Source organism: Anser anser (assembly GCF_964211835.1).
Source record: "Anser anser genome assembly, chromosome: 2".
Taxonomy (NCBI): Eukaryota; Metazoa; Chordata; class Aves; order Anseriformes; family Anatidae; genus Anser; species Anser anser.
Genome location: NC_139721.1, coordinates 74,244,278 through 74,260,764, shown reverse-complemented (window position 1 = coordinate 74,260,764; position 16,487 = coordinate 74,244,278). Strand labels below are relative to the sequence as shown.

Sequence of the window (16,487 nt, the reverse complement as noted above, 5' to 3'; positions counted from 1 at the left end):
TGTGTGGGTGTTCAGTGCTGACCCGAAAAGGAGAATTTTAATTGTTATTTTCTGTCTCCTTTTGTTGTTAGGATCTTGTTGTGGTTTAACCCATCAGGCAGTTAAGCACCACACAGCCACTCACTCATCCCCGCTCACCCCACACCAGTGGGATGGGGGAGAGAATTGGGAAAAAAAGGGAAAAACTCATTAGTTGAGATAAAGACAGTTTAAAAGGACAGAAAACGAAAGGCTAATAATAATGATAAAAGAATACAGAAAGCAAGTGATGCACAATGCAACTGCTCACCCCCTGCTGAACAATGCCCAGCCTGTTCCTGAGCAGCAGCCGCCCCCACACCCCGCCATCCCCCCTCAGTTTTATTGTTCCTCATGATGCCACATGGTTTGGGATAACCCTTGGGCCAGCTGTCCCCTCCCAGCTCCTGCTGCACCCCCAGCCCCCTCTGGCAGGGCAGCACGAGGAGCTGGAAAGTCCTTGTGTGAGCACTGCTCTGTGACAACTAAACCATCAGTGTATTATCACCATTATTCTCATCCTAAATCCAAAACACAGCACCATGCCAGCTACCAGGAAGAAAATTAGCTCTGTCACAGATGAAACCAGTACAGATCTGTACAAAGTTTCCTAAAGTACTTTTATTAGTTTGTATAGTTTGATATGTAAATCTTCCTTGCTTTTGAATGTTTTTCCTCTATAGTGGAGTTTTTGTCCAGAACTGTCTATTTTTTAGGCAACGGATTGAGGCGCAGAGAACTGAGATCCGGTTCTGGGCACTCAGCACTGTTCAATTGCTTTACTAGAGTTGTGTTTTTAGAAATATTTATAGCGGTGGTTTTAAGTTTAAAAGTGTATGCCATATCCTACTTTAAAAATCGTCTTTTTTTACTTCAGTCACTGTTAGATACTTACTGCATGACATTCCTCAAATTCTCAAAAGTTTGTTTTATGTGCTGTTAATGTATGCTCAGCTTTCCTTAGTCAAGCCAAGGAAACATTTGCTCTGCACTGTTGGCCAACCGAGTCTTCATAGATCACAGTTTGAGTACCATGAGTTAAAATATTAACAACCTGAAGTGCTTTTTCAGACTAAGATTTCTCCTTATAAGAGCAAGTGGTGAACCCTGGAACTTGTGTTTGTACCTTCAGAATAATGGAGAGCTGCAGCAGCAGCAAAAGTTATCAGCTCTTCAGCGGATGTCAAATCAAAGTAGCGTAACAAATCAGAAAGTTCCCAATGAATTCAAGTATGGAAAGGTTTTGTTTAAGTCCACCTTATTATGTTATTTGTTTCTGAGTCAATGCAGTCATGAAATTGGGTAAGTTTTCAAATCCATCATCAGTTCCATTTAAAAGCAGCGGAAGTTGCTGAGTCTAGAAGGGTTTTCAGAGAGCGGCAGAAGTAAAAAGCTGGGCACTTGCTCACAAAAATCTAGCCTTACTTGTTTTAAATGCTAGAATGTTATTTAGCTGTATTGTGCTCCATCTCTGAGCTGAATGTCTTTAATAGTAAGTGACATAATTTCATTTTTTTTGGAATACTGATCGCTTTGCAAGCCCAAAGATAAAACAAAAGTGCAGTTATATTATGATTTACATCCAAGTATACTGAATAAGTGAATACTTTTAAAAGAGAATTCCAGATGCAGATTTAAAAATAATTTGGCTGTTTAGATACATAAAGAATAAATTTCCTTTTACATGCAACTGCTTAACTGGAGGAACATCTAATGGCTGTTTCCATTTTAATGTGACTGAATACATACTTTATTCTTATTACTGCTGTCTTTTTAGATTAGACTTAAATATAAACATTTCCAAAGATCAGGGTTATATATGCATTAATTTTCTTTGTGTAGCAATGCAAACAAAAATTGAATTGGTCCATGCATCTTAAGCATCTAAAATATCATTGACTTCAGCATATCTATTTCTTAAATCCTCATAGCTGCAATGAAGGTGCAGATTTCAGTAGCAAAAGATGTAGAATTAATCCTGTTTTTCTTTTCTTTTTTTTTTTCCTCCACAAAAAGTACCCAGTCCAGTATTATGATTTTGCAGTTCTTTGCATATTAATTTCAGAGTGTAGCTACATATCATACAATAGCCTGTAGCAAATAAACAAACACTTAGAGAAACAGAAGTTCAATACCGGCACTTTTTTCTCCTCCTATTAATAGTTTTAATGGCACTAAATATCTGGAATAACAGAACCACCAAAGTGCAGTAGGTGACAGTCTGAAAAACTGTGCTGAATTACTGATTATAAAAATGATCTGTGGTGAGCAGGAAAGAGTAGTCTTTTGATTATGAAAGGACAGCTTTCCTTTCCATAGATGCAAGTTTTCATCCCTGCACTATAAAAATCTGAAAAGTGGGCCCAGTTACAGTTTTTGTAATCTGTTTTGCCATAATCCTATTATGTAGGGGTGTATTTTTCATGCTTCTAAAATAACACTTATGGACATATTTTGTACTTTCATCTTTCCTCAAAAAAAAAAAAAAGAAAAAGAAAAAAAAGAAAAAAAAAAAAGAGAGAGAGAGAATGGGAAGCCAAAAATTACAAAAACAGGAAGCTTAAAACCAATTTAAATTTTAAATAACATTTTCAGGAGGTGACCGAGAGCAAAGGTTACTTCAGTAAGCAGTTACTAAATTCAGAGAGATACATTATTTATTGAACTTTTCAGACAAGGCATCTATGGTAACCTGATTGTTCTTTATTTACAAAAGGAGTAATTTACATTGATTATTCTCTTGCATAGTTGAATGACAAACCTTTTGAAAGCCAAAGCAGATTTTTCAATGGACCCGGAGACAAAGGAGGTAACACTCCTATTTAAAGGAAAACTTCCCTCCGTAGAATTAAGATAGATTTCTAAGGTGCTTATTTTGGGTCGTAAACTACCATAACTTTCAGGCTTTGACAAGTAATCAAGGAACAGAAAACAGGAAGATGCATGGGGAGACTGTGCTTCTATTTTACCTATTAGAGATTTGAACAGGTGCCAATCTGAACAGGTGCCAGATTTTTCTTAGTTTGTTGAGCAATTATTTTAGTACACCTCCACCTGATGGCTAGAAACACATCTGTATGCAGGGGATTTCTCTCTCTTTTTTTCCCATACAAAGTATTTTGGTACGAGTTACGAAATTAAGAGGTTTGACTCTAAGTGTCCCAGCACATGATGTTGTGATAAATACACCATGGCAATGTCTTGTGCCCAATGTATTTGCCCCCAGATGTACGGAAGAATCTCCCAAGAACTACCTACTATGACAAACTACAGTGTACTTGTGGTAGGAAAAGTGTTTTTAAAAATTGTTTTAGGATTCTGGGCTTAATGTGTTTGGTTATGGTGAGAGAAATGTTAATTTCGTGCTTACAGAGTCCTTTATGGTTATTTTGCTTGTTTGTTTTTGGTTTAGATTTCTTTTCAATTGACAGAAAAGGATAATACTTTAATCCCTTTAAACTTGTTTCAGTTTCTGTCTTGAATCAGTTGTGCTAGACTAAGTATATCTTCTACTGAAGAACTCATATTTGGCCTGCACCTCTCTTAATAGATTACACATCAAGTCAAGTCTCTGATTTTTGAGATGGACCTATGAAAGCATTAGCCAAGGTTAGAGTATTTTCAGTCCCTCTTTCTCGGTTCCTTACAACTCGTTTCAACCTTGCGGGATTGCAGCTCTGCCGATAGCTTTTGTGTCAAGTATTACATCATTATCACTAGGTGGTGCAATGGCCAGCTGACTCAGGTTCTGCTTCCACGGAAATGTTTCAAAACCACACAGCGGGCTTCGCTTTGACACCGGACTTCCACCCAGCGTGCTGCCCTGGGTTTTACACGCTTGGTAGGCGGTGGGCGGCTGGTTGAGCAGAGGAACGTCCGCAGGGATCGCTGCCGGGAGGTGAGGTCCCAGCGGTGAGCAGCGGCACCCGGCTGCGTCCCTTCCTCGCCGGCACTCCTCAACAAGAAGCTGAGGTACTTGGCAGAAGAGAGACAGCCCTTCTCGCCGAGAAGGAGGGCCGTAAACGCAGAAGGAAGGCTGTAAAGCGCCGCTCTCCGCGGCCCCCCGCCTCACACCTGTGAGGGCGCCTCCCGCCGTGAGGGGCCCTTGGGGTCCCTCAGCGCCGCCCCGAGCCGGCGCTCGGGGAGTTAACGGCGGCGGGGCGGCGCCTGGGGCCGGCGGGAGGTGGCTCGGCAGCGGCCGGGGGAGCCGCGGGGCTCGGCGCGGTTCCCGGCAGGTGGGAGCCGCCGGGCGGTGGCGGTGAGGTGAGGGTGTGAGGGAGGGAGGGGGGCGGCCATTTCGGGCAGCCCCCGGTCCCCGCCGAGTCGCAGCGGAGGTCGGCGGGAGGCGCCCCCAGCCGCCTGTAGCGCCGGGGGACGGGGGGACGGACAGACAGGGGGACGGACGGACGGACGGACGGACGGACGGACAGGGGGACAGCTGTCGGGGCGTGTGGCGGTCCTTCGGAACCGAACGGGAGATCCGCCTTGGAGATGCTGCTCGTTCGGGTTCTCCTGAAAACACGCAAACGATAAACAAAACACTGGCTACTGCACGGCCTTAAAACATCTATCAGAGGATTCACATGGATGTCGAGTTAGGCCTCGCCCTGTCTCAGGCTGGACGTTGCTGTCAGCCCGTTGCTCTTGAGCATCAGCGTTAAGACAGCCGAGGGAGGCAGCCGAAACTTTGGGCACAGCGCTCGCCGTTTCTCCGTGCGTTTCGGCAGGGTGAGGGCGTTGCTGATACTGCTCAAAATCAGGCGGCGGGTGAAGAGCATCCTCTTCATCCTCAGCCGTTCGCCAGCTGGGCACATGAGGATCGCTTTGCTCCTTCACCCCTTTCCTGGCCCCGTGCTGATACACCTCGGGGTGGCACAGCCCAAGAGCAGCTCTGCATCTCTTCCACAGCACACGCAGCACCTCGCTGCACAGCCGTAGCGGTACCCAAAGCAGCTGACGCCTGTCGCGCAGCCCTAAGGACGTGCAGTTGTTTCTAAACGTGATATTTACGCTTTACATCCCTTTGCACAGATTTTGATACGCGCTCAGTGCATCTAGTAAATGCGAAGCTTAACTTCCCTCAATAAAATTCATTTTAGATGAAGAAAATAATCATCCTTTCCAAATTCGAATACATTTCCTTTATTCAGTGGCTTTTAACATGCCATCCTCATCTCATCTTTTTTTTTTGTTCTTCAGTTCTTTCAAAATTCATCTGTTTGTAATCCTGTTGCAAAACCGGTTGCTTTCTGTTTCCTTACAGTGTCATCCCTGGGTCTTTAAGAGTTGAAAACTTGTCTCTGGTAGCTACGTGCTGTCAGGCTCTTTGTAAGGGAGGGTAGAGCAAAACTTTGTGATTCAAGACTTCCTGTAAGGGCATTTCCAGAAAGAAAGAACTTCTGCACGTAGCCTTACTCACTTCTGAAAATAATAACAAATGAATCATCCCGTAATTACGTCTGTCATCGTATTGGTACCAAAGCCCCAGCGATACATTTGTCTATTCAAATGCAGAAAGGAGCTTGATTTTATTTATTTTTTAATAGGTTAGGGTAATGGATTAGAAAAAAAGAAGATATTTAAGATGGATGATGGACTAGAGTGCTGGACCTTCTGGGACTCATATTTGGTTTAGTCGTCTTCACCCTGAGGCTGGGCCAGATAGAAATGCTCTTATGATCAGTAGGAGGAGTTTGACAAAGAGAATATAATGAGTAAGATGTTTCCTGGAACTCAGGTTTCAGGCGTATGACAGTTAGAGATGAGCTGTGGAGACCTTCTGGAGGCAGAGGTAAAAGGGGACTAAATCTGGTTCAGCCGTTGCTGACCATGAGGGAGGTATAGAAGGAAGAGGACTGCCTACTTAGCTTTGAGACTTGCCTCTCTCTGGCCCATAAGCCAGGTGTTGCTTACACTGGAGAGCAGAAGTCGTGGTGAGGTGGGGATTATGTTAGAAGGTGGTTAGTTTCGGTGTCAGTGCTTTGGAAGTGGTGCTGCTCAGTCATAGGAATGGCGGATGTTCATTTTGCTAGAGTTAGAGAAGCTGTAGTGTGGCTGAATTGTTTTTTGGTTTTAATGTTTATGAGTGTGTCATCTCTGTAGAAGGTTTCTATCACTGTTATTGATGCTAGCTCCATAGTTGGGACTATTCTGATGCATATTTTTTTTTTAATGTAATTCTAGGTTGAAGCATACATGGCTCCTGGGATCTCAAATGAGAAGAAAAATGAAGATGAACAGTCGTCAAAGTAAGATTCAGATATTAATTGTCTTGTCCAAGTTCACACTTACTTTCTTCCTCAAACTGTAAAATTCATTACACAGGCATTTAAGATAAAGTATATGACACAAATATTGATTATAAGATCAAGTATCTACACAGTGCTTTTCTGGATAGCCTTTTTCATTTATCATGGCAGTGAATTTTTCCAAGCATAGGTGATGCTTTTATTATTTTTAACACGTTGAAATGTTGACTTTGGTTGCTGCCTATAGCTAGACCTGCTTGCTTGAAGAGTTTGAACAAAAATTTCAATCTGTTTGTCTCATCCTTACTTTCAACTTCTTTTAGTAAAATCATATGCGCGTGTTTAGTTCACAGATATTCATGTTCTGTTTAAACTCCCAGTAGTTACATTCGCTTTACAGCAGTGTGAGGGAATAAATTGTCTGTTCCATTGAGTTACAGCCCAAGATTTTTTATCAGGCAAACTTTGCCTCTACTGTAAATCCTGGGCATTGGTCCCATGTACAGATAGTAATATGCTTACTTTTATTGCTCGTTTTACCTCAGGGTCCAAGTCTGCAATTAGATTTGGATGGACAGATAACAAGTGCAAGCTAGTAACAGTGTGTAACTACAGTGAGACCGTGGGTTGAAGAGCGTTGCTGGTTGGATATGAGATGAAAAAGGTAAAATATAGACACAGCTGAGGAAGGAAGCTCTATTTAGGCCAGGCGTGAAGACAGTAGTGTTGGCACATACCACTTGACTTTCACAGTACTTTTAACAGAGGCCTCGCCTTTTTCCAGTTTATTTCCTGGAGAGAAGCTTTTATTGCTGGTATTCTCATAAAGAAGGAAATATTTTTTGCTTGTCTGAGAACAAATTGCAAAGTAATTTCAAGTCATAAAAAAAAAGCCATTTCAGTAAACACCATCACAGGCAGCTATTTCATCTGCATTAGTGACCCATTAGGTATGGGAGGAGAGTCTCACAAAGCCTAACTAACAGGAATTACTCAGAGAGGGCAGCCTGGGAATTCTGCTCATGTGAGCTGGCAATCTCCTGGGCTGTCTGCTCCTTGCTGAAGCGCAGTAACCTACTCTTTATTTCTCCCAGAGTTTATTACTTTCTTGAAGAAAAGGATGAGCTGGGTGGAAGGAGAGGAGAGGAACCACCCACTTTGTTAGGCTGCTCTTTTGTTTGCTGAAGGCAGTAGTTGGTGGTGGGCAGAGACAAACAGGGTGAATCAGGATGTATTGCGTTGACTGTAGTGGCTGCTGCTGAGTAGTTAGTGATGTTAGAGAGTTTCAAGAACAAAAATGATTTAACTTTGGGATTGTAACTATTTTCTTTGCTCTTTGAGGAACAATTCAGTGAACTTGGTATGGGTAGTTAGGAGAGTTTAGACTTCTGAAGGTAACCAGTATGTCCTGCACAGGATTGGTACATAAAGATATAGGACCTGCAGGAAAGCACAGCCCTTCGGAGAAGAATTAGAAGACAGACACGATAACCTAAAACATCTAAAATAACACCAACGCCTATGTTTAGTCTCCAGAGTTGTTCCTGCAAAGTCATTTTTGTTTTTGCATAAACTCCAGGCAAACTCTTTCGTTTGTCTCCTCTGACAGCAGTCTGAATTTGCTGAGCTGTGCTGTGACTGCAGTGAGCGTTCATTAAGCTATTAAGTCATCTTCTTGTGTCTGGAAGATACTTAGTTCTTGATTCTTGATCTCTCAAAAACTGCTTTGAAGTATTGGTCGGTATTTTATTTTAGTCTGTTATTATTGACTAGTCTTTCCTACTTATTTCCACTGAACATGAAACATCAAGCACAGAAGGAAGATGTTTTATGAATCATTTAGCTTGCTTAGTCCACTTCCAAATTTTCCATGAAGGCAATTCCCATATGCTAAATAGTTCAGTTTTTCCTCATTGCTTTGGCATTTCCTGATTCTTCAAAAAGATTTTTTTTTAAGGTGTATCACTTCCTTAGAAGAAGCAACTTAAAAGGATGTGAATTCTTCTTGCATTTTCCTCTCTTTCCCTTTTTCTTGCACTATTTTTCTCTTACATGTTTTTTCTTTGCTTCAGATTGCCATTTTCTTCTTTCCTGTCCTATTTCCGCTCCTCTATATTCTTGCTGATTTCAGGATGTTGATTCTTTCCTCCTGGCTGGATGACAGAGTTACAGTGAGCCAAATTGCCAGACATTCTCTTTGGGCCTGTCTATAAAGCCCAAAACTTCCCACCCTTCTCAAGTGGCTAGGAAGATCACTCAAAACACAAAGGTCCGAGTTTGCTTTTCAACTTTGTTGTAGACTGCTGATGTGGTAAGGTGGGCTATGGAATATTCCCTGGTCCTGTTCCCATTGCTCTGCTCACCATAATGCCATGCACTTGTTTACAGCTTTAATACTGTTCAAGGTAAAGGTTGCACTGTTGTAAATGCTTCCGTGTGGTAGGATAGTGCAGACATGCTTAGGTGTAGGATTTCCCAACTTTTACTGCTTGAATTTGCAAAATTAGGATCTATTCAGTGTAGGTTTTTGTATATATTCTATATGTTTCAAAATGCGGCTGTCCTGACAGAGGGAATGCGATCCATCTTTGCAACCCTCACCTGGAGAAAATGAAAGAAGACATCCTGTACCATTTTGCTCTTGGGACTGGTACCCATGATTTTCCTGCGTTGTTCGGAGATGTAAAGGTAAGAAGCTGCATTTCATTCAGCAAGCCTAAGGCTTTTCTGCAGAAGGTAGAATACAGCGGTCTTCAAAATAAGATTAAACAAGGCAGTGTATCACCAATTGAGGAAGGAGTGGACAGGGGATAAGACTTGCAGGTTTTTGCTACTATCAGTATCAATTGGGGATAATAGTTTCTGACTGTCTCTTTTCATATAGTGAAAAGACAAATGCTGTAGTCTCTATTCAGGTAGAATTCCTTTTGGAGGCTTTGAAGTCAATATCTGTATTTTACTAGTTTAAACAGGATGAAGCCTTTGGATGGTGTATGGAAATATAAATATATATTAATAATTTTTCTTAATGGCCTTTTAGAATAATTATGAGAAGAACCACATCTGTGAATAGCTTTGTGTTAACTTAAGGTGTTTGCATACTTATGTTTATCTTTGCATGTTCTTTGATAACCTGAATCATACAAGTAATTTTGTTTTGTTGAATTCCATCCACACCAGTTCGTATGTGTTGGAGGAAGTCCTTCACGGATGAAAGCTTTTATTGCCTACATAGCTGAAGAACTGGGACTTGGGAGCCAAGGTGGTGACTATCCTAACATCTGTGCGGGAACTGACCGTTATGCAATGTACAAAGTGGGACCTGTTTTGTCAGTCAGTGTAAGTGACCATTCAAAACATAGAATTGGAATGTAAAAGTGTCCATATATCTCACATACATCAGATAGTGGCCATAATTCAGTGATGTGTTTCAAAGTAGAAAATATGAATGCATATTTCTTTTAAACACTTAATAGAGTCAGGTTTTAAAGGGTTTTCAGCCATGTTCAAAATAGTCCCATTGGTTAATTAAGATTTCCTTTTTAGCCCTTTCTTGTAAAAGGGCAGGTTTCCAAAACCTTGATTCCTTTCTTGTCTATTTTTCCCCTGCATACCCCTGAGGTGTTGCAGGGACAGCCTTATAAATGTTTTGAGCAGACTGACTATGGTCTTATCCCTACTCTTTATCCTGTATAATGGGAAAAAAAAAAGATCTCTTGATGTATGTGGGGCATTGAAAAAAATGGCTGTATCCCATTCATATCTAAATACCTACAGTGGCATTTTCAAATGTGTTCCCATAGCTTAAGAGTAGCATTCCATGGGACTTGTGCTGCCAACTCATTTTAAAACTCGTACCTTTAATTTGTAGATAAATTACACACTTGAATCGCAACAACATAACTGTAGTATCGCTCCGCACACTTCCTTTTGACATTATCATACATGTTGAGGTGGACTTATATTTGCTGAACTTTGTGACTAAATAGTAACAATTGTGTTTTGAAAACCTTTAGCTTAACTAGTCACTAGTATTTCAGGTTGGTAAAAAATCAGAGTGGGGTTTTCCTTGTGTTTAAGAAAAGTTCTGTGATGAAGTACATTTGAAAACTTAGGAAAGGACACTGATTGTAATTTTGAGAATGTAAATAGGTTGTGATTCAGGATTTTTTAGAAATATTGAACTTCATCCATAGTCTGCAAATTCAGCGTGAGTCCTTCTATTTGCTGTTCAGAGTTTCTTTAGTAGGCCCATAAGGTTAGGGTTTTTGCCAGAGTGAGTTAAGAGACATTTGGAAGAACGTATCAAGAGGGAGATATCGTCTAACTCCTTCTTCCGTATATATTTTGCATTGTCTATGTGAATGTCGAACATGAATTTCTGCTTTCATTTCAGCACGGTATGGGCATTCCTTCTATTTCAATCATGTTGCACGAGCTGATCAAACTGTTGTATCATGCCAAGTGTTCCAACATAACCCTTATTCGCATTGGCACCTCGGGTGGAATAGGTATTTCCCCTCTTGATTTCTTTTTTTCTTCAAACCAATGAATGTCTGTAGGGGAGTAGAGTGTCTTTTTGAAAGTAAGTGATTGGTGGTAAAAACAGTTGTCTGCAGGAGACTGAATACATTTAATCATGTATCTTTTCTTTTATTTCCTGTTCCTAATTGTCCTTCCATATAAAACAATGAATCATTTTGCTTCTATAATTTTGCAAGAAAAGGTAGTATCAGCTTCTCTGGAAAGACAAAATGTACGGAAGGGATCTGACGGAGTGAGAAGGACATTCCTGCCCTTTATGAAATAAGAGATAAGAAAGAATATATGAGGAAAAATTCAAAATTTTATTCTTTCAAAAACATTTGCAATAATAAACTGAAGCAGTTAGGCATGCACAAAGAAAATCCCTTAGTGAATTCAGGGGCAAAATTGCCACCTTTAAAAGAAGCAGGATAGGGTCAAGATGTATGTTTTTAGGTCTGTGGAAACTAAGCATTAACTACATTACGCAACTGTATCTGTTTCTTTTTACTGCAGGTCTGGAGCCAGGCTCAGTGGTTATCACTAGGCAGTCTGTAGATGCCACCTTCAAACCTCAGTTTGAACAGGTTGTTCTGGGAAAAACCATAATTCGCAGCACAAATCTAGATGAAGAGCTAGCTAAAGAGCTGATGCAGTGCAGTAAAGAAATCAATGAATTCAATACAGTCATTGGAAACACTATGTGCACTTTGGATTTCTATGAAGGTAAGGCTAGCAACAGGCCAACAGAAGTATATTGGTAAGCAGCAACAGATCCTTACCAAACTGTTTTAACATTAAGGTTCCCGTCCAATGAAAATACCACATCCCACACTTTGAGCTGTCCTGTCAACTATCATTAACCTAGGTTTTAATATACTTTAAATCAAGCACTGTGCTTAGCAATTTGCTGTATCAAACTTTTAATTTTGTGGGGCATTATTCTACCCACCTCAAACGGGTCCTGTGAAATGCCTATAGTCCACTATACGCTTTTCATGTACTTGTCAGTTAGGTATGTCCGTCACAAAATTTCAGTAATTTACTGAGTTACCAAGAGTACAAGAGGAGTCTTTTGTATCTGTTTTGTTTTGTTTCTCAACTGGTTCAATATCTAAAGTTTTTTTTTTTGTTGTTTTTTGTTTTCTTTTTCCTAAAAGAAACGTTGGAGCTTGTTTCCCATGCACAACTGAAGACAGTATTTAGCTGAGTTGTGTCAGTGTTGCTACACAGGAGAGGCAAACCTCCAAGGCTTACTTAGGGTTAGTGTATAGACATTCAGTTGCTTTTCTGGTCTCCCAGATCTGTTAATAAAAATCTTCCAAATCTTGCAAGAACGGATTGTAGACTGCACCTCATACTGCTTGCTCTAGCAGTTACTGGCAACGTGAGGTGACTAAAGGTTCAATGTGCAGGGGAACACATGCTGTTGCTAGTCTACAAGATGGGTCAGAAGAAGACAATATCAGTTTGTGTATCTCCTCAGACACGAATTACAGGGCCAAGCAACACTTAAAAAAAAAAAAAGCATCAGGAATGTTTTCAGTACATAAGCAAGAACTGAAAAAAAGCTCAGGGACATGAGTTTAGGAATACACCTCCTGAAAACAAAAAGATACTGAGTAAATCACTGTGTCATACTGCACGTAAGGTGTTACCATTTTATCTGTAGGCATTAGTCTTAATTTGAACAAACTAATTTTCTCAAAGAATGGTGTTAGTATTCACTATTTAGCTTAAGAGACTCCTCACCTCTTACCTTTTTAAGGTACTATCAGAAAGGCATTTTGAGGCCTGGCAGTTTTTCTAGGCAATGATTAAACATGCAGGAAAAAATGCAGCACTTCTATACAGCTTAAAGGAGATGTAGTTTGTTGCAGAGTTCTGACACATGTCCCACATGGGAGAAACTACTTGTTACATTTTCCTGTTTATGAATTTGAGGGTTTAAGATGGAGAAGACCAATTAAGTTATCATGAGTCACATTATAAAAAATTCAAGTAATACATAGAAACTCTAGAAATAGCAAAGAATCACTTTGTCTTATTTCTCTTGCATGTGAAAAAAATATTAGTAGTAAATAGTAGTAAAACCTGGACACTGTATAGGGGAAACTGCAGTAATTGGGTATTTTAGAAACTGAATTTTTTCTGTGACGTCCTCCATCTGAAAATTTCTACAAAATGGCTTTGCAGGACAGGGCAGGTTGGACGGTGCAATCTGCTTATATAATGAGGAAGAGAAGCTGCAATATTTGAAAGCGGCTTATGATTCTGGTGTCAGAAACATTGAGATGGAATCTTCTGTCTTTGCTGCAATGTGCAATCTGAGTGGTGTCAGAGGTAAGCTAACCTGAATTTGCTTTATTCAAGCTAGAGGATTTTTTCTGCAGTGCTGGCAATTTCTGGCAAAATCTGTGTATGTGGCTTTAATAGACCTTCTGCATGAAACATCTCTGGTTATAGTTCTGTTACTGTAACTGCTTGATTTGTGTCATATGTATTCAAAACTTATGCAAACTGCTTCTCAAATTTCTTGTATAGTTTAGGCCTGGTCATTTGTTATTCCAGCCCTCGGCAAGCACATAAATCATAAAAGTACCTAATTACCCTATAGGACTACTTTGTTTTATTCATTTAGTTCTTCAAGTTTGCTGGAAGCGACTGGTTAATTTAATCAAGTGGCTGATTCTCATATAAGTAAAATTTTAATCACTTTCTATACATTCATATCAAATTGAAAACTGATGTATTTCGTGCAGACTTATAGCTGTAATTCTTAAACAGTTAAAGATCTTTGAAAGCATCATGAATAAACCATTCCTAATTATAAAATGAGATTTTAATATTTTCCACAAGCTAATTTTCAGTACATTTTAGTGAAAAAACACCAATTAAAATGATGCAATACAGCATCTGCCCACTTACCATGTTAACTGTAGTCTCTCACTTTCTTTGGCAGAGAGTCTGCTAATTTAAAACATCTATGTTTCTCAAACTGCCTTAGGCACAAGGAGGAGGAGATTAACAAAAACAAGGAAAAAGGCCAATACTTACATTGAACGCCTTCTGTTCTAACTGACATGAGAGTGATTAAAAATCTAGCCCATTAGTAAGCCATTAGGTAGCATGCTCCTTTTTGCTGTCTCTACTTTGTAGGTTTGCAGTGTGTGATACTGTTCATGCTCTGCAAACTGTCACCAGCAGAAGCCCAGGTACAGAAGAACAATGGTAGAGATCAGCTTGAGTGAAGGGAGGGATTTGGTGCTCTGATTATCAAAAAGTAGCAGGTTAGCCTGAGATGATCCACAAGATCCTCATCTATTTTCCAGGCTCCCACAAACGCTGAAGCAGCTTATCTGCTGGCTCCTGGATTTACAGTGCAGGAATTCGAGTTAGGGGTAAGGTAGATGACAGTGGGCGGCAAATGTCTGCTAGAACAGACAGTTCTCTGATCAGTTCCTACCAGTCAATCCCTGGATAGTTATGAAATATAATTCCTATCCAGAAAAACATGAGTTGTGATATGAGTATCTGGAGATACCTAAGAGCTCTTGCTCTGCTAATCTATTGATCAGTTGTCTTAAACTGTTTGTAACTTTTTTTTTTTTATGCCATCCATAGCATGTTAGTCCTGTAGTGTTTTATGGTACTGCACACTGTTTTCTCGGGTTTGTTTTCTATCACATGTTCTCATCTCATAGCTGTTTGTTCAAATGTTTATCATTTTGGACTGTTGAAGTGCCAGAATGTCATTCCTAACTAATACTGTCTTTTCATTTCTAGCTGCTGTAGTGTGTGTTACTCTTCTGAATCGTCTTGAAGGGGATCAGATTAGCAGCTCACATGACGTACTTGTGGAGTACCAGCAGAGACCGCAGAAATTAGTGGGATATTTCATTAAGAAAAGTCTTGGGAAAGTATGAAATGTCCATCTTTGGTTTTTAGAAGCAGCAGGCTTTTACACAGCTGAAGTTATGGTCACAACTTCTGTGCATTAAAGGTCTTTTGCCTCAGAATAGCTTACAGCATTCCATGTGTCCGTGGAAGTTAATCACTTATCTCAGTGTGCTTTGGAAACTGAATGTGCTGAATGGACTTCAGTTAAGATTAATTTAGTTTTGTGTTGCTGGGATTTAAGACTCGCTTTTCTGTGAATTGGAAAGTGGATCTGTTGTGAAGGACAAGCTTGCCGTAATGTATGAAAAAGCTTTATTTATCCCTGCTGCTGAAGAAAAAGTAAGAAGAAAATCAAATGTTTCTTGCAAAGTACTTGCAAACCACCAAATTAAAATTAACTTCAGAATTCTAATCCTTTCACATTGTATTTAAAATATATATATATATAATTGTCTTTGTTGCTTTACTTTGTAAAGAAAACTTAGAGTGAATGCAGTTTATTTTTTCCAGACTTTGACAAATAAACAGTATTATTTTCATATATTAAAATTTCATGAAATTGCAAAGTGTGAGACTAAATTTCCTCAGCATTAAGGACTTGATGCTTAGCTGTTGAACATCTCTACTTCAGAGATCCTGAATTAACTCAATAATTAACCCAAGAAGTTCATTCATGTCCCATTTTAACTATGCCATTGAATCAGCATCCAGGAAACACACTAGTAATATTGCATTGAAGAACTTGAAATCTTTTGCTGAATCATGGTCCCTGCTGACTGAAGAGGAACCAAAGGCATTCAGGAGATGCACAGCATCTTCACAGGACTGCATGATGATAGTTCATTTTCTTCCTCACATTTTTTTCCTTTTTGAATTGGTTTTCATCTCCACACCTTCAGGACGTAGCGTTCACTCTTGCAATGGTTTCCAGGTCTTCAGAAAAAAGGGAGAGTACTTATTGACTGTACGTGCTATCAAAACCATTTCTGCAAAGTTTTCTGTGCTCATTGGCCTAGCAGTTGTTTTTTATTCTTATTTTTAAATCGTGGTCATTGCTGCTTTGTGGTTAGAGTATAAATATGTGGTCAACTAAAGAAAAATGCATTTATCTCTCTCTACTGCAATGGATAGGACAGCTGTAGTAGTAATCATTGGTTAAAAGACTGAATAAACTCTCAGAAGAGCTGTTCCTGATCCAGCTAATGTAGATTTTCTTTCTGATGGCAGTAGTCTGTAACGCTCTCTGAACAGGCATGAGAGTTAGATCTGAGAGGGAGTGATGTGGTAGTAGGCACCGACATCACCAAGAAGTGACAGAAACTGGAAGAATTTGATGCATGTATTAAAAAGGGAAGGGATGGCTCATGTGGTTGGGAAACTGCTAACGAGGACTAATTTTAAATTTGATAACTTTTAAACTGTAGGACATAGTGGAGGTGGATAGGGGAAAAGAGAGGGTTTTTTTATTTTTTATTTTATCCAAACATGGTTTAAATTCCTGTGATTTACTAATTTAGTCTTCTTTCAATTTTAAAAACAGTTTTTCTCATTTTACGTTCAAGATATACAACAAAGGTAAGCTTTTCAAAAAAAGCTTATTTTTGTTTCCCCCAGTTGAGGGAAGGAGTTGGGAGGGAAGAATTCCACATTTTGTTTGAACTGTTCCTCCCTTACTTAAAAAAACAAAAGGAAAATCTGTGGTTAGCTGTGCCCAGTAGTTGCCTGGGCATTGCATGAAACCCTGCGGGGTCCTGGGAACTGTGTGGCAAAGAGCATCCTTGCCTGCAACCTCCTGTT

The 16,487-nt window shown here is 39.9% G+C and overlaps 1 protein-coding gene across 5 annotated transcripts; it reads left to right on the top strand.

The window, feature by feature from the left end:
• Positions 1–3,229: 3,229 nt before the first annotated feature.
• Positions 3,230–15,256, top strand: UPP1 (uridine phosphorylase 1). 5 transcript variants are annotated; one of them, XM_083823525.1, is made up of 8 exons: positions 3,230–3,301; positions 6,202–6,266; positions 8,837–8,954; positions 9,447–9,605; positions 10,663–10,777; positions 11,307–11,516; positions 12,987–13,133; positions 14,577–15,256. In XM_083823525.1, exons 1-8 carry the CDS (start codon positions 3,245–3,247, stop codon positions 14,714–14,716), a joined length of 1,011 nt encoding a protein of 336 aa, XP_083679651.1. In that variant the 5' UTR covers positions 3,230–3,244; the 3' UTR covers positions 14,717–15,256. The 5 variants fall into 5 exon arrangements, with proteins under 5 accessions (XP_083679651.1, XP_083679653.1, XP_083679655.1 ...); XM_083823527.1 differs by lacking the exon at positions 3,230–3,301 and adding an exon at positions 3,355–3,990; XM_083823529.1 differs by lacking the exon at positions 3,230–3,301 and adding an exon at positions 4,070–4,281.
• The last annotated feature ends 1,231 nt before the right edge of the window (positions 15,257–16,487 follow it).

What these genes read in the sequence shown, in the direction of transcription:
- UPP1 (XM_083823525.1), top strand. Translation starts at nt 3,245, where the DNA reads ATGTACGGAAGAATCTCCCAAGAACTACCTACTATGACAAACTACAGT. An exon ending in CAAACTACAGTGTACTTGTG is followed by an intron (nt 3,302 to 6,201) that starts GTAGGAAAAGTG and finishes ATGTAATTCTAG; the next exon opens with GTTGAAGCATACATGGCTCC. An exon ending in GAAGATGAACAGTCGTCAAA is followed by an intron (nt 6,267 to 8,836) that starts GTAAGATTCAGA and finishes CTGTCCTGACAG; the next exon opens with AGGGAATGCGATCCATCTTT.